An 18,671-nucleotide genomic window follows, 5' to 3' on the forward strand; every position below is an offset into this window, starting at 1 on the left:
TGCTGAGCCACATTCCCAGTCATTTTTTTATTTTTTATTTTGTTAGTTATTATTTTGTTTTTATTTATCAGGGTCTCATTAAGTTGTTGGGGCTGGCCTTGAACTTAAAATCCTCCTGTTTTAGCCTCCCAGGTTACTAGAATTATAGGCATGTGCCTGTACCCTGCTGTCTCTTTCTTTGTAATGGCTGCTAAGTGCTGTAGACCATTAAAAGAAGAGTGTACCATAGTTTGCATTGTTTATTGATATATATTAAAGTCGTTTCTAGCTTTTTGATTTGCTTTTGTTTTTGTTTTGCTGTATTGGGGATTGAACCAGGGGGTACTTTACAATGAACTATATCTCCAGCCCTTATTATTATTATTATTTTTTTTTTTTTTGAGGCTGGGTCTTGCTAAATTGAACTTCAAATCCTCCTACTTTCACCTCCCAAACTGTAGGGATTAAAGGTATACACCACTGTACCCACCTACCCTACCGATTTTTTTTTTTTTTAATATAACAGAGATTGAACCCAGGAGCGCTTAACCACTGAGTCATATCTTTAGCCCTTATTTATTTATTTATTTATTTATTTATTTATTTATTTATTTATTTATTTATTTATTTTGAGACAGAATCTCACTAAGTTGTTTAGGGCCTTGCTTTGAACTTGTGATCCTCTTGCCCCCATCTCCTGAGTTGCTGGGATTACAGGTGTGTGCTACCATGATCAGCCCACCAATTCTTATTCTCAGATTTCTAAAAATAATTGTCTCCAGAATCGAGTAAAAAAAAAAAAAATAGAAGTCAGGGAGTTACTAAATAATAACCAATGTGGAGACAGACTGACTGCTTGAGGAGTGATAGAAGGAATTCAAGTACTGAGGCTTATTCCTAAGAGAGGCAAATTAGGACTGGAAGGACTAAGCTTTTATTAGGAATAGAGGAGCACAGTGATTATATTTGTTCTCTTCTTAAAAAAAAATAATGTCGAAGTCAAGGTGAAAAGCTAATTCTTTGGAATCTTGACATTTAGAACCCCATTCAGTATTTTGCTTTTTTTGTGGTACTGGGGATTGAACCCAGGGACACTCTACTATTGAGCTACATCCTCCACCCTATCTATCTATCTATTTATTTATGAGGCAGGCTGACCTTGAACTTGTAATCCTCCTGTCTCGGCTGCCCAAGTAGCTTATATTATAGGCGTGAGCCACCTTACCTGCTTCCTTTAGTGTATTCTAATAACAGAATTGTGATTACTGGGATGTTGTCCTTCATAGAGTATTATGGTTTGGATATGAAGTGTCCCCAAAAAACTCCTGTTAATGCAGGAATAATCAGAGGTGAGATGATTGGATTAATAGAACTCTAACCTAGCTGGGCACGGTGGTACACACCTGTAATCCCAGAGGTTTGGGAGACTAAAGCAGGAGGGTCACGAGTTCAAAGCCAGCCTCAAGCAGTTTAGCGAGGCACTAAGTAACTAAGCAAGCCCCCATCTCTAAATAAAATATAAAAAAGGACTGGGATGTGGTTCAACAGTTAAGCATCCCTGGGTTTAATCTCTGGTGGAAAGAGAGAGAGAGAGATACAGACAGACAGACAGACAGACAGACAGACAGACCGACCAAACGACCTGCTGGCTGCCATGAGGGGAGGAACTTTCCTCTGCCACTCTCAAACCTCTGTGATGTTCTTCCTCACTTTGTGCCCAGAGCAATGGCATTGGTCCACTATGGACTGAGACCTCTGATACTGTGAGCCAAAATAAATGGTTTCTAAATTGTTCTTGTGAAGCATTTTGGTCACAGCAACAGAAAAGCTGACTAAAAAGCTCCTGGGTCTGCACACATTTGACCACCAACACAATGTTTCATGTCTGTCTTTTTTGCTCTCTTTTGTGGAGAGTCTTTCTATTGAAAGGTTACAAAAGACTACTAAGGTGAATACTTGGAAAGCCTCTCACTTTGGCTCCATGTATGTTACCCCCATGTAATATTATATTTATGGTGAAAATTACTCAGGGTAAACATAGGAATATTTAGATTATAAAACTCCACATAAAGATTCTGAATAGTGAATGACAGGAAAAAGAAACAGTTCAGCAATGAAAGAATATTTGTTGTATTAGGATGATTTATTGTCTTCTGAGGTAAATAGCTTATTATTTTATTGAGGTACATAGCTTGAGAGTATATACAGTGTTTTTATTTGGGAGTAGAGTGGGTAATCAATATTTTAAAATACGGTTAATTTACATTAAGAAGTGTCATCAGAATGGTATCAAGTCTGCTTCAAGGGAACTAGAAAGGTACCCAGCTTTTCTTTTCTACCATTACCTGCCATTTAGAAACTGAAAAGGGGAAAAAAAGGAGATAATCCACAAAAACATAGGAATAATGAAGTGAAATAAGGGAGAAAAACAAAAATGGTTAAAAAAGCAAAATATAATAAAAGTGAAAATAATTAATGTAAAGCAGGTAAAGAAAAGATAAAATATTACAGCAGCTGTATGGAAAAGTTAAAGGTCTTACATCTGTAGTCTTTTGTAGATCAAACTATTTTCTTGGTATTTCTACTCGCATATAACATATCCAAAACAAAACTTTTTTTTTTCTTTCTGCAGTGCTGGGGATTTGACCCAAGGCTTTGTGAACTATATTCCTTGCCCCCAAAGTTTTGATTAACCACAGAATGTGGTGTGTTTTCAAACCCTCTCACCCAGTCCATCATTAAGTTCTACCCTATTCTCTTTATCTCCTGGGTAATAGATCTGGTCTAAGCCTCTGTCACCTAGACAATTAGTGGTGTTCTCTTAACTGATAGACTTGGTGCCACTTTTGTGCTCTGACAGTCTGATCTCCCCATAGCTGCTGTACTGATGTTTGTTTATGTCTTTTGTGGTACCAGGGATCAAACCCAGGGCCTCATGCATGCTAGGCAAGCACTTCACCACTGAGCTTCATCCCTTTCCATTTTTTAAATTTGGAGATGGTCTTGCTTAGTTGCCCCAGCTGGCTTCAAACTTGCAGTCCTCCTGCTTCAGCCTCCCAAATAGCTGAGATTACAGATATGTACCACCAGACCCACTGTATAATGATCTTTTTCTAATATAACTTAGATAATATCCCTCATTGACCTAAAACCACCTTTGGCTTCTCTTAGACTTAGAATATAATCCAAACAGTTCACTATGACCATAAAACTTTCTTAGTTTGGCCCCATCTAACTTTCTGAACTTTGCTCACTATCCTATTCCTTAAATGGGAATGGTAATAGTACCTATCTTGTAGGATTGTTGTAAGGAGTCATTGCACATGTAAAGACTTAAAATAATACCTGGCACATAACAACTCATTAAAGGACTGTGGTTCTACTACTATACTCCAACTTCACTGCTTCTTTTAACCCTCAAACAGGCTTTCATCACACATTCACTGTTTCTTTCATGTGGAATGTTCTTTTCCCTAGATCTTGACAGTTCTGTTTCCTTTGATTATTGAGGTCTAAAATAAAATATGTACTCCTAGGAAAGGCTTTCCATGACCATTTTATCATATTACTTTGCTATTTGATTTTTATCACAGTCCTTACTTCCTAAAATTTTCTCACATATTACTTACTTTATGTCTACCCGCAGCTCCTAGACCATGATCTACTTTAACTTCAGGGACCTAAAACAATGCCTATAGAAATATTTTCTGAATGAATATGTGAAACTTACCGCCCTCTAAGTATGAATCCATTATTTTCCTTCTCTTCACACATCTGGTACTCCTTAGAGAAGGCACATACTCTACATATTCTTATTTCTGTAGATTGCCTACAGATACCTTTTTAAAATTTTTCATTTTATTATTTCACCATCCTTGTTCTTTGGACTTGTTCAATGACTTTTCTGTTCCTTGCTGTTATCTTGCTGAGATCACAGGATACAAGTCAGTTACATTTACCTACTATGTTGCCCCTAGTTTAACTCTTCCAGCTCATTTATCAGTTTTAATCAGACCCTCACATGAGCTGGGGTATACTTGGAGCATATCAAAATATATCAGATTCTAAAAAAGAAGATAAATATGTAAAAAACCATAAGGGAAGTTTTTTGTAACCAATTTAGTTGCTATTCCTAGTTTTAGGTTTTTTTTTTTTTTTTTTTTTTTTTTTTTTACATCATGCAGATATTTCAATGAAAAACACCTTCTGATTCAAAACTAAAAAATATTTAAAATAGTGTGATATTGGCATAAGACATTACTGGCCAGAAGAATAGAATAGAGAACTCAGAAATAAATCCTCATACACATGATCAGATGACTTTTTCTTTTTTAGTTGTAAATGGACACAATACCTTTATTTTTTTCATTTATTTTTATGTAGTGCTGAGGATCAAACCCAGTGTCTCACACATGCTAGGCAAGCGCTCTACCACTGAGCTATAACCACAGCCCAGTCAGTTGATTTTTGATCAAGGTTCCAAGACCATTTAGTGAGGAACACACAAATGATGTTGGGAAAACTTAGTATCCCCATAACAAAAGAATGAGTTGAATTAGAGATGTAGCTTAGTAGTAGAGTGCATGCTTTAGCACGTTTGAGGCTCTGGGTTCAATCCCCCATACCACCGAAAAAAAGGGGGTTGAGGGGTAAAGTTGAACTACCTTCCACCATATACAAAAATCAGCTCAGTTGATCAAAGACCTAAACATAAGAGCTAAAGTTATAAAAATTCTTAGAAGAAAGACAGGCACACCTGTAATCCAGGGACTTGGGAAGCTGAGGGAGAAGGATCACAGGTTCAAGGCCAGTCTTAGCAATTTAGTGAGATTCTGTCAACAATATAGTGAGACCTTGTGTCTAAGTAATTAAAATGGACTAGGAATTTAGGTCAGTGGTAAAGTACCCCTGTGTTCAAACCCCAGTACCCCCCCCCAAAATTATTAGAAGACAACAGGGGAAAATCTTTCTGATAATTGAACTTAGCAATGATTTCTTGGATATGATACCAAAACTCAGAAAACAAAAGAAAAAAATAGACAAATTGAACTTATCATAATTTTAAGAATTTTGTGCATTAGAGAATTCTGCAATGAAAATATTTGCAAATCGTATGTATGATAAGGGATTATTGTCTAGAATCCATAAATAACTTTATAATACAACAACAAACAGCCTGATTTAAAAATGGGTAAATGACTCACCAGGCATGGTGTATCACTATAACCCCAGTGACTTTGTGGAGGCTAAGACTGGAGGGTTGCAAATTCGAAACTAGACTTAGCAACTTAGCAGGACCCTACATGAGAGTACAAAAAAGTAAAATAAAAACAGCTGGTGATGTAGCTGGTAAAGCACCCATGGGTTCAATTCCCACTATTGCAAAAAAAAGTGAGGAGGGAACTGAAGTAATTCTCCAAAGCAGATATATAGATGACCAAGAAGCACATGAAAACAGTACTAATCATTAGAGAAGTACAAATCAAAACCATAGTAAGATATTCACATCCATTAGTAACAGTATTTTTAAAAAGTAGTCTTGACAAATACATGGAAAATTTAAGATCATTTATATACTGCTGGTAGGAATTTAAAATGTTGCAACTTCTATATAAAATAGCCTGATAGTTCCTTTAAAAACTAAACATAATAGCCAAAAGATTAAAGCCAACCAAGTGTCCAACAATAGATATACAAAATCTATAATAGATTGTGTAGATCGTATAATAGATTGTATTCTATTGTTTTATAATAGATATACAACAATAGATATACAATGGAATAGTATTCAACCCTAAAATGGAAGTAAATTCTGATACCTGCTACAATATGGATGAATTTTGAAGACATAATGCTAAGTAAAATAAGCAAGACACAAATGATAAAACATTAAGTACCTAGAACAGTCAACTTCACAGAGCAGAAGGTTGAATGCTGGTTGCCAAAGACTGGGAGAGGGAGGTAATGGGAAGTTACTGTTATTTGGGTACAGAATTTCAGTTTGGGAAGATGAAAAATGCTTTGGATTTGGTTAGTGGGGATAGTTGTCTTAACAGTGTGAGCAAGTACTTCATGACTCTGAACTGCAGTACCACATGTGTGCTCACAGGTTTTTGTTGTTGCTGTTTTGTGGTACTAGGATTGAACAATGGCACTTAATGACAGCCACATTTCTAGCCCTTTTTATTTTTTATTGTGAGACAGGGTCTCTCACCAGGTTGTTTAGGGCTACCTAAGTTGCTGAGGGTGGTTTTGAACTTGTGATCCTCCTGTGTTGGCCTCCCAAGTCACTGTGGTTACAGCATGTGCCACCACATTTTTTTTTTAAGACTGAACATATTTATAACATGCCAGTGACTTTCTGTCTAATATAATTATTAACAGCATATTACAAGTTCCAAATATAACTGATAGCCTCTGATAACTAAACAACCAAATTTCGTTTTTTTAAGCTATCCTAGGGAGCTTTTCATACTTCAGGTAACTATGACATAGAAAATGTAGCCTCTCTTCTCCAAACTAATGCTTCATGATCTCCATTTTATAATACTCAAGGTGTCTGTATCAGTTAGAAATCATTTATCATTCCTCAATATGATTGAACTTGTATAGCATTTATGTACATTTTTAATTAAGAAATGACCTTTTTTTTCTTTTTTTTTGGTACTGGGGATTGAACTCAGGGATACTTTACCCTTTACCACTGAGCCTCAGTCCTTTTTACTAATTTTTTTGAGACAGGGTCTCACTAAGTTGCTGAGGCTCCAAATTTGTAATCCTCCTACTTAGCCTCCCAAATCATTGGGATTAGAGGCATGCATGGCCACACCCTGCTAAAAGATTACTTTCTTCTACTATTTTATATGGGCAGTATTACCATTGTAAATTGCTCACATTTTTTCTTCCTTTTTTTTTTTTAAGATTAAGTTTTTTTTTGTTTGCTTGAAAGAACTGCCTGTGTGTGTGTGTGTGTGTGTGTGTGTGTGTGTGTGTATGTAATCCGTTATTTAAAGGCTAAAATCAAGAGAAACTACTTTATCATGCAGTGAAGTTTGTCTCCCTCTCTTTTCTTTTTAGGATATTTTCTTTTCTGGATGTTGTTACCTTGTGTCGCTGTGCTCAGGTCTCCAGGGTAAGAATGATTGACATGGTTACAGAGAAACCTCTTCTGATACTAAGGATGGCAGCCTTTGAACTAGACTAATCATTTATTTTAGGTGTTACTTGTATGTTGTTATGTTTGAAAGGGTTTTGTTATTCCATCTATGCCATACCCTTCCCATGTAATTCTACAGTGGAATTCTATATATATTCTATACCTCTAACACTTCTGTAAATCTTATTTACATAACATAAACAGAATATTTTCAGTGCAGAGGCATTGAACATGCACATTAAAAGGCTACCCTTGACTCAGAATTGTAATGAAATTGTGCTTTATTGTTTTCCTTGTTCATTTGATACAAACACATATACATATAAAAGATTCTCAAGCATTTAATTCTGTTATTTTACCCCCATGTTCTTTCTTTGAAAGATGACAGAATTTTTTTTAATGGTTGCAGAACAAATCACTTTATTCCTAAAGTCGGTTTCTACATTACATTTGACTTTCCATTTTTGTCAGTTAACATTGCTGTGACAAAATGGACATACATTAATCTTATTGGCTACCACGGATATAAACGGTAGATCTCTACTGTGGAAAAATTGCTTTATGAACTACTTCTAACCACTTTAGTAATACAGATATATGATCAGTAATAAAATGAACATGTACCTACAATTGTTATCTTTTTATAAATTATACACCAGCTTTCTGTTTGTTCATTCATTTAACAAATATTTACTGAGAACCTACTGTTTACCAGGTACTGATATGTAATATGGCTGTACTATAAAGTATTATGTTTGTCTGTGTAGGTGGGCCCAGATGTCCCTTCATACCACTAGCACCAAATTAAAAAGACAACAACAGCAAGAAGTCTTAATATAGAGAATTTCCCCTTATGTTAATTTTAATTTTTGCATCCTGAAAACCACACTTAATATGCCTATCAGCCATTTTGGAAAGGACCCTGGTGTTTAGATGATTTCTTTTTTCACATTTTTATCTCCATTATTTGTGGTCCCTCTAGACATGGCCACTTACAAGTGAGTGAATTTTCCTTTCTAGTCAGAAAGGAAAGGTGAAGGTGAGGTCATCGTTGAGAAACAAAATATGCAGAACAACGTCTAAACCTGTTAGTTACACAGCCTTACCCAAGCAATGTTGACTTAGAGTTATTGTTTTCATCTGCAGGTTCCTCTCACTTCTTAATATATGTTAACATTGAGAAAAGGAAGACACAATGTCACTTTTCATTAAATCTGGAAAATCATACATTTATAGTTGTTTTATTGTTTTTTTTTTTTTCCCCATCCCTACTGTGTTTTGAACCCAAGGGTGTTTTACCACTAAATGACCTTCTCTCCCCTTTTTCTTTTATTTTGAGCAGGGTCATGCTAAATTGTCCAGGCTGACATCAAACTTGATTCTCCTACCTCAGCCTCCTGAGTCACTAGAATTAATAGGCATGTACCACCACACCTAGCATGTTCTTTTTTTTTTTTTTTTTTTTTTTTTTTTTTTGGTGCTGGGAATTGAACCCAGGGGCACTTTGCCACTGAACAACATCCTCAGCCTTTTTTCCTTTTGATTCAGGGTCTCACCAAATTGCTGAGGGTCTCACTAAATTACTGGGTCTACCTTGAATTTGTAATCCTCCTGTCTCAAACTCCCGTTTCAGGGATTACAGGGCCACTGTGCCAGGTTTATATTCCATTATTTTCTATGCTTGAACTTTTTTTCTTTAGTACATACTCTAGAGAGAAATCTGTCATTTATAGTTTTAGTCTGAATTCTGCATGTTTTCTGCTTGCTGGAGAAAGTAGTATCAGGAAATAAGAAATAGCATATCAATCAGAGATACATTTAGCCCAAGAATCTATTAAACATGTAATCTTTAAATGTTTTATTTGTTGCCTCCCATGACTAACCACTTAAACCATTGTAAAAATGAAGCAGTAAAAAGAAAAGTAACATTAAATTTCTGAGGAAACTGCAGCTATTTCTATAATTACCACTTGTTTACCTTCATACCCCTGACATCACTCTTGTTGATTGTGTGACAGTTACCCTAAGGCTTATAAGTATATCCAAAAATTATTTTTTAAATTTTCAGGGAAATAGCTATAAGTATAATCAATATTAAATCCTTTTAAAATTTGTTATGGTAAGAGATAATACTCTTAAATTTATGACTCTAATAAAGACTTTTGCTTTTTTTTTTTGCGGTACTAGGGATTGAATCCAGAGCCTTGTGCTTGCAAGGCAAGCACTCCACCAACTGAGCTATATCCCCAGCCCCAAGACTTCTTTTGCTTATTAATTTTTTTGTTTTCATTTTGCAGTGCTGGGGATCAAACCTAAGGCCTTGTACATGCTGGGCAGGTGCTCTACCACTGAACTACACCACCAGCCCAAAGCTTTTATTTTTTTAATTTAACAGGGAAAATTTTTAAAGGAAAATATAGATTTACAACAAATTAACTCCCCCTGGACTCATTTCTCCCTTTCTTGCTTTTTCTTGTTTAAGATATATGAAAATCTTAAACTTTCCACTGAAGCTGAGTGAGGTGGCCCATGCCTTAAATCACAGAGACTTGAGAGGAGTCTCAGACTGGAGGTTCACAAGTAGGGCATCCTGGGCAACTTAGTAAGACCCTGTCTCAAAATAAAAAAGTGTTGGTGTTGTGAATCAGTGGTAGTTCATCCCTGGGTTCAGTTCTCAGTATTGCAAAAATAAGTGAATAAATAGTTAAAAATAAAATAAAACTACCACTGAATCAAGTTGGAGATGGAATAATGATTGATTGAAAAACCTACCTGACTGAGCAAATTGGTAATGAGGAAAACATGAAATACAGAGAAATTATATAAAGAAATGTATAATGTTCAAGTCCCAAATCACCATATCACAGTTTCAGATCTAACCAAGTGATACTATACATAGTTGATATGTATTAAACAGAGCAGCATTCAATGTACTGTCCCCTTCCTTTGATTTCACCCTCATCTTGTTCCCAGTTTAGGGATGGAGCAAAGACTTGCTTTTTACCACTTAAAATTCTGTCTCATTTTGAGAATGGAAATTGGCATCTTGCAGTTTTAAAATATCTTGTGGCTATGATGGTTATTACAACCTGCTATTTCCTCAACTTCCCTAATTTAAGATCTTTTGTAGCTGCTAGTTTCTGTACCTGCTCATTTATGAGATAATCTCATTGGAGAGTAAAGCATGGATCCAGGATTAAGGCACATCTATTGGGAGTAATGGTAGGACCTAAGGAATTTTTTTGATCCATTTCAGTTAGTTGGTTGAATTGTGAATTTGAATATTGTTTTTTCTCTTCATTTCAAGTTTTGCTTATTCTGTTTCTTTTCTTCAAAATAGGCCTGGAATGTTCTGGCTCTGGATGGCAGTAACTGGCAGCGAATTGACCTGTTCGATTTCCAAAGGGATATTGAGGTATAATTGTGTGGTGTGTTGTCCCATTTCTCTTGCTAGTAATTATGACATGGGACAAATTAGCCTCAGCTATATAAATCTTATTTTCCCTCAAGAGAGAAACTATTGTTTTCAAACTTCATAATAGCCTCTAAAGTTCCTCATGTTTCTTGAATATTTGAGAATAAGTGGATTATTTCACTGAAGTGATACTAAATTACTTAGAACAATTTTAGTCCTGAAATAGTACTAAAAACTTTCTGGTTTTGCAGTAGAAATGTGAACTTGTGTTTTGTGTTTGCTTGTTTTAAAGAAGTCATTTTGTATTTGTTTATTGAAGAACAAGTAGAATTATAACTTATTGGGAGATGGTATTTGAATTTTTTTTTTTTTTTTTTCATTTCATTTTGTGGTACTTGGGATTAAATCTGATGCTTTACTACTGATCTACATCTCCGATCTTTTTTATTTTTTATTTTGTGATAGTGCCTTGCTAAATTTTCAAGTCTGGCCTCAGCCTCCTGAGTAGCTGGGATTTCAGGTATAGGCCACCACACCCAGCTGCACGTATTTTTCTTACTTTTTGGAGGTGGGTACTGGGGATTGAACCCTGGGACAATTTACCACCGAGCTATTTCCCCAGCCCTTTTTATTGTTTATTTTGAGACTAAGTTGCTTAAGTCCTCATTAAGTTGCTAAGATTGACCTTGAAATTTTGGTCCTCCTTCCTGTCTCAGCCTCCTGAGCTGCTGGGATTTCAGGGGTGCATCACCATGCCTAGCAGCAATTTATATATATATATATATATATATATATATATATTTTTTTTTTTTTTTTTTTTTTTTTTTTTTTTTTTTTTGTACTGGGGATTGAACCCAGGGGTACTTAATCACTGAGCCACATCCCCAGCCCTTTTTTATATTCTATTTAGAGACTTCGGGCCTCACTAAGTTGCTGAGACTGGCTTTGAACCCATGATCCTCCTGCTTCAGCTTCACAAGCTGCGGGGATTACAGGCGCATACTACCGTGCCCAGCTTTATTATTCTTAAGATGTGCCTTTTGGTTCTTGGTGAACCAAAGGTAATAGTTTTTATGGAGAATGGAAAATGAATTAAACCAATGTCATTCATTAAATTGTTTTTGCTAGAAACAGGTTTTTTTTCCTCCTCTTGCTCATCCCCTAGGTCCCCATATTTCATCTGTTAATATAACCTATTCTTTAAAATAGAAAATATGATGACTTAAGCTCAGATTACTCTAACCTGAATTTTAACTTCTGTAGTCCTTAGTTCTCTCTTCAGAAGAACAAAAATAAGAGACTCCTCATAGTGTCAAAAAGATTAAGTGAGAATATCTCTCTCTCTCTCTTTCTCTCTCTCTCTTTCTCACTCACTGCAGAAACAAATTCTCGTAAGGGTCCACTTGAGGAATTTTTATAAACCTTACATGAACCTTCCATTATTTTCACAAGGTGCTTTTAAAATAAAACCTACAAATATTATACTGAATTGTTTTTTGCAATTCTTTGATCTTCATGGATGTTTAGATACTTAAAGCAGCACAGCTCACAGAATCACTTAGCAACCTTTTAAGTGTTCTTTGAGACTCTTGCTATATGCAGAATACTATAGTAAATATTTTAGGAAGGATACAAAGATAAATGTAGTTGTTATCCTTTAATAGCTGTGATTTAACCCAAGTGGGCAATATACATGCATATAGTGCCATAAGAGAACTAGAGAATACTATTCCTGAAATATAGAATACTTTACAAATTGAACAAATAAATAAAGATATAGAGTTCAAGCATGTTTCAAGTAGCTTGGTTAATCAGGAGAGTGTTCTCAAAGAAAGTCAAAATTTTCCTACTTAATTACATCTTTGAAACAAGTAGAAACTTTTTTTCTCTTATTTATAAATTGTCAAAAATGAGCATGTATTCTTTACAAAAGCAGTCAGGATGGTCATCTTTTTGTTTACTTGTTTCTTTTTATAGGGTCGAGTAGTGGAGAATATTTCAAAACGATGTGGGGGCTTTTTACGAAAGTTAAGTCTTCGTGGGTGTCTTGGAGTAGGAGACAATGCATTAAGGTAAAAACATAACTGTTTAAAAAAAGTATGCTATTAATCTCTTTGATTCAAGTAAAGAAAAGCACAATCTTACCCAGCAAAAGCTAAAGTAGTTTTTAAATCCCTAAACTATGAAAATATATCATTTGTATATTGTTTATAGCACAGAAATATTAGGTAAGATGGGTATGGAGGCACACGCCTGTAATCCCAGTGACGGGAGGCTGAGGAAGAAGGATCACAAGTTCAAAGCCAGCCTCAGCAATTTAGTGAGGCCCTAACTAATTTAGGCCCTTTCTCAAAATAAAAAATACAAAATGGCTGGGGATGTGGCTCAGTGGTTAATTGCCCCTGGGTTCAGTTCCTGGTACCAAAACAAAATAATAGGTAATAGAAAATATTGTTTTAAGAAAAAAATGAGTACTTTCCCCCAAATGGCATATTCTCCATCATAAATGATTATTTTAGAGCCTCAAGAAAATTTATTTTGTTTTGTGAATTTTTATTTACTCAAAGATAGGATAAAATTAACTTTGGTGGCACAAAGTTCAGTGTTTAAGAATATATGGTTCAGCCAGGGGTGGTGGCATATGCCTAAACTCTTAGAGACTTGGGAGTCTGAGGCAGGAGGATCCAAGTTTGGTTTCATGCCAAACCAGCAATGTAGCAAGAACCTCAGCAATTTGTTGAGAACCTGTCTCAAAATTAAAAGGACTGGAAATGTAACTAAGTGGTAAAGTACCCCTGGGTTCAATCCCCAGTACAAAAAAAAAAAAAAAAAAAAATATATATATATATATATATATATATATATATATAGTTTGAAAAAAGCTTACCGTTGAAAATTTATTTATAATTACCAACTACTTTGTTTTATGTGTTCTTATTCACAATACTTCTGACGATAGATGTGTGGGTTTTTTCCCTCCATCCTACAACCAATTCTCTGATTCTCTAGACAACAACTGAATATCCTGTAATTCAGTTCAATGCTAACCCTAACCACCCAGAATTAGCTCAGACCCTATAAGCTAAGGACTCAGTGCAAAGAACTGCCTCTATTTCAGATAACAGTTTCAAGTCTCATATTGCTATGTACTTCTGATCCGTGGGCTATAAATCAGGAGTTACCGTGGTCCCCTCCTCATGTTTGGTAATGTGCTAGAATGGTTCATACAACTCAGGAAGGTGCTTTATTACTGTTACCATTGTAAAGAATACAGATGAATAGCCAGATGAAGAGGTTCATGGAACAAAATTTAGAAAGGTCCCAAGTACAGGAACTTCTGTCCCTATAGTTGAGACATAAACTAACATGTGATTTATGGTTGTGTTCACCAACCCAGAAATTCTCTAATCCCCATTATTTAGGGGTTTCTATGAAAACTGCATTATTGTAGGCATAGTTGGAAGACCAAATATTATAGCAAAAGATACTCCTGGGCTGGGGAGATAGCTCAGTTGGTAGTGTGCTCACCTTACAAGCACAAGGCCCTGGGTTCGATCCCCAGCACCACAAAAAAAAAAGATACTCCTGTCCTTTATCACTCAGAAAATTACAAGGGTCTTAAGAGTTCTATGCCAGGAAGAAGGGTTGAAGACCAAATATTTATTTCTCATATCACAGTATCACAGGTACTAGCAATCAGTATTACCAATAACAATATCTTTTATTTTTTTATGCTTGGCATTTTGCCCATTCATTTGAAACTTGTCATTTTTTTTTTCTTCCTGTAAAGGACCTTTGCTCAGAACTGTAGGAACATTGAAGTACTAAATCTAAATGGGTGTACAAAGACTACAGATGCGTAAGTATTACATGTTTTAGAAGGTTATGTCATTGTCCATATGTCTGGGCTATATCAACCTAACCCATCATGTCCCATCATTTCATTCATGAAACACCTAAAAAACGTAAGTTGAGCAACAAATATACCACCTATGATAACCTTAAAATAAACAAATATATTTTTTAGAGTTTTATTCTTTTGAGAAAAGTAATAGGTGAATTAGTGATACTATTCATTCGTATTAATATTATTAATGACAGTAAGTTTTGTAATAAGCTCTAGATTATTATTTACAACCTATTTTGATGCACCTATATCAATTTCATTGAAAAATTTGCAGAATTGAAAACTTGGGATTTAGTGGGTAAATGAAGATTAATATATTTAGCAACTTTCATCTTGTTTGTATAAAGGAAAGGTATTTTAAAAGAAAAAAGTGACATGAAAGTAGAAGTAGAATAATAAGCTTATCTTGAAATCCTGTCTTTGATATTTAAAATAAAACTTAAAATTTATATTTGGGCTGAGGTACGTGTAGCTCAGTATGTGGGGGCCCTAGGTTTGTTACTCAGCACCACAAAAGAAAAAATCATAATCCGTATTGATGCAGAGGGATAATAATTAAAGACCACAGTAAACAAATAATTCTATGAAAAGATTAAACTCTTCAACATAGGACTGAACAGTTTGTTAATTAGTATTGAGAGCAATTATTAAATGAAAGAAAATGAGTCACTAAATGTGCTGTGTCACAATATAAAAGAAATTAAACATGGCTGGGGATATGGCTCAGCTGGTAGAGTGCTTGCCTTGCATGCACAAGGCCCTGGGCTCAATCCCCAGCACCATAAGTAAGTAAGTAAGTAAATAAATAAATAAATAAATAAATAATAAATAAAATCCTTCTTCACTGAGATGCTTACATTCCGACATTAGATATAAAAGGTAGACATTAAAAAATTCAATGCAAGGATATACATTGGTAATAATGAATCAAATAACATGTAAATAGTGAGGAAACTTTTGCCCATTGTAGAGGAAAGTGAAGCCATTAAAGAAGCATGTTTACACAGAGAAGGATAAGGGTTGTTGATGGAGTTCTTCTTCAAAAAGTCCTCATGAAAAAGATGGGGTCTTTGGAATTACTTGAATGAAAGCAGAAGACCCAAGAACAGAGTACACATTGTTTTATTTCTTTCGTTAAAGTTACAACGAAATAGGGGGAGGATATAACTCAGTGATAGAGAACTTGCCTTATATGCATAAAGCCTGTGTTCCATCCCTAGTAAAAAAAAGAGAGAATTATTATAGTAAATATTATTTCTGTAGATTGATTTGATAACCTTTAATAGGAGAAACAATATACTAACTCCTTCCCCCACTCTTCTTTATATAATAAGATATAACTATAATATGTAATTGATACTTTTTTCCCCTAGGAATCTATCTTATCCAAAAGGCATATTGGCAGAAATATATATGTACAAGGCTATAATGAATAGAATAAAAATAATTACTGTTTGTAATAATGAATACTGCTAATTTTTTTATTTGTGTTTTCAAGGACTGGGGAAATAGCTAAGTTGGTAGAGTGCTTGCCTTGCAATCACAAACAAGGCCCTGGGTTCGATCCCCAGTACTGCAAAATAAATAGATAGATAGGCAGATAGATAGATAGATAGATAGATAGATAGATAGATAGATAGATAGATAGATAGATAGATAGATAGATAGATATAGATAGATAGATAGATAGATAGGAAATACCAACCAAAAACTAATAAAATAGAGCCAGGAGCAGTGGCACATGCCTGTAATCCCAACTGCTGGAGAGGCTGAGGCCGGAGGATCACAAGTTCAAGGCCAGACTCAGCAATTTAGTGAGACCCCCATCTCAAAATAGAAAGGGCTGAGGATGTGGCTCAGTGGTAAGCACCCCTGGGTTCAACCCCCAGTACCCAAAAAGGAAAGGAGAAAAAAAAAAAAACAAAAAACCCTCAACAGGAATGAAGGTAAAGTTTTAAAAAGTTTAAATACTTTACCCAAAAGACAGAAATTAAAAGAAATATGACAGACTATCATGAATAATAATTAGGCAGTATAGATGAAATGAACAAATTCCTGGAAGACATAATTTGCCAAAACTGGCTCAAGAAAAAAAAAATGCATATTCTGGAATAGGCTTATAACATGTAAATTCAATGAGTGATTTAAAACTGTCCTAACAAGGAAGCATACAAACCTAAGTGATTTTTACTGGTGAATTGCATCAGCTGGTTTGTGTGTGTGTGTGACAGAGAGAGAGAAAGACTGGGGTTTGAACTGGGGGCACTCTTATCACTGAGTGAGTTCTCCAACCCTTTTGTATTTTGAGATAGGGTCTCATTAAGTTGGCCAGGCTGGTCTGGAAATCACCATCCTTTACCTTAGTCTTCTGAGTTGCTGAGATTATAGCACCCAGCGTTCCTCTCTTGTTTGAATGAGTTTATTGAAGATTGGCATTTCTTCTTTAAACAACTGATGGCCTGGGCAGAGTGATACACAGAGACTGAAGTCAGGAGGATCACAAGTTCAAGTCCAGCCTCAGCAATTTAGTGAGACTCTGAGCAACTTAGTGAGACTGTCTCATAATAAAAAATTTAGAAAGTACTTGGAAATAATGTAGCTCAGTGATAAAGCACCCTTGGGTTCAATCCCTAACACCTCTCCCGCAAAAAAAGGATTTTGGATAATAACTAAGCAGAATTTATCCCAGAAATAGGACCAAATAAATATTTTAATCTTCCTGACCCATGTAATATGTTAAAACTATGTCAAATACAATTGTAAAATCAGCCATAGACAATACATAAATAAGCACAGCTGTGTGTTCCAATAAAACTATTTCTGGGTGTTTTCCTTTTTTCTTCTTTTTTTTTTTAAATATGGTTTTTTTTTTCATCTTTTCTCTTTTGGAACTGCAGATTGAATCCAAGGTTTTGTGAATGTGAAGGAAATACTTTGCTGCTAAGCTACATCCCAGCCCTTTTTCTTAGTATTTAAGATTTGGATTTCACATAATTTTCACGTATCACAAAGTGGTGTTTTCTTTCAACTTTTTTTCAACCATTTAAAAAATGTAAGAACCATTCTTGGTTTGTGAGCCATATACAAATAGGCTGCAGGAATGGTTTGGCCATAATTGAGCCATAGTTTGCTTACCTCTGAAATAAAGGACAAAAATAACATGATCATCTCAGTGTTTGATGGCCTCCAAATAATCTACACTTCTTGGTATTTAAACCCTTGTATAATCCTTTCCCCTTGAAAGTTAACTAACCATAGTGACTCATTTCTAACAATAGAATACTGCAAGAGAGATTGGATGATACTTTTGAGATTAGGTTACAAAAAGATTACCATCCTGCTCTGCTTTCTCTTGGGGTTCTGGCTATCAGGGAAGCAAGCTGCCCTGTTATGGTACCTCTGTGGAGAGGCCTATGTGACTAGGAACTAATATTTCCAGCTAATAGTTAGCAAGGACCTGAAATCTGCCAAAAATTGAGAATAAGCTGGACTGGGTCCCTGAACTCTGTTAACAAACACCTAAATGAGCTTAGAAGGGATCTAAACCCAGTTAATCTTTGAGATAATTGCATCCAATGTACAGCACCTTGATTGCAGTCTTGTCAGAAATCCTAAATCAGATGAGCCCTGCTAAATTGCCTTTATTCCTGACCATAAAAACTGAAATAACACACTTACTGTCTTAAGTGAATTGTTGTAGAATAGTTGATCACACAAAATAGGTAACTATTTATTATTACATACAGAAAGCATATCACAACACCCAACATTCATTCATGGTAAAAACAATTCCAAACCAGGCACAGTAGCACATGCCTATAATCCCAGTGGCTTGGGAGGCTGAGGCAGGAGGATGGGGAGCCAGCCTCAGCAAAAGTCAAAAGCACCAAATACAAAATAGAGCTGTGGATGTGAATTCAGTGATCCAGTGCCCCTGAGTTAATCCCCAGTACCCACCACCCCAAAAAAAAAAATCCAAGGAAATTCTCTCAACCCAGTCAAAGGAGTCTGTGAAAAACTCACTGCTAGCATCCTGCTTAATGGGTAAAAAAACTGAATGCTTTCTTACTAAAGTCAAAAATAATCACTATACTTTTTTTGGTGCTGGGGATTGAACCCAGAGCCTCTCACATTCTCTACCACTGAGTTACATCCCCAGCCCAACCATTCTTTCTGTTCAGCATTGTACTGGAGGATCTAGCCAGTACAGTAAG

General features: G+C 35.4%; 1 protein-coding gene across 11 annotated transcripts in view; it reads left to right on the forward strand.

The window, feature by feature from the left end:
* Positions 1-18,671, forward strand: part of FBXL20 (F-box and leucine rich repeat protein 20) — a 107,728-nt gene that overhangs the window by 63,913 nt on the left and 25,144 nt on the right. For 5 of the 11 annotated variants that reach the window (XM_079132024.1, XM_079132023.1, XM_079132020.1 and 2 more), the window contains 4 exons: positions 7,057-7,111; positions 10,476-10,550; positions 12,528-12,622; positions 14,341-14,409. In XM_079132024.1, coding sequence (XP_078988150.1) covers positions 7,057-7,111; positions 10,476-10,550; positions 12,528-12,622; positions 14,341-14,409 — 294 coding nt within the window. The remainder of the gene's footprint in view (positions 1-7,056; positions 7,112-10,475; positions 10,551-12,527; positions 12,623-14,340; positions 14,410-18,671) is intronic. The other 6 variants (XM_079132030.1, XM_079132021.1, XM_079132022.1 and 3 more) reach the window with 2 other exon arrangements.

Source organism: Sciurus vulgaris (genome assembly GCF_902686455.1).
Source record: "Sciurus vulgaris genome assembly, chromosome: 3".
Taxonomy (NCBI): Eukaryota; Metazoa; Chordata; class Mammalia; order Rodentia; family Sciuridae; genus Sciurus; species Sciurus vulgaris.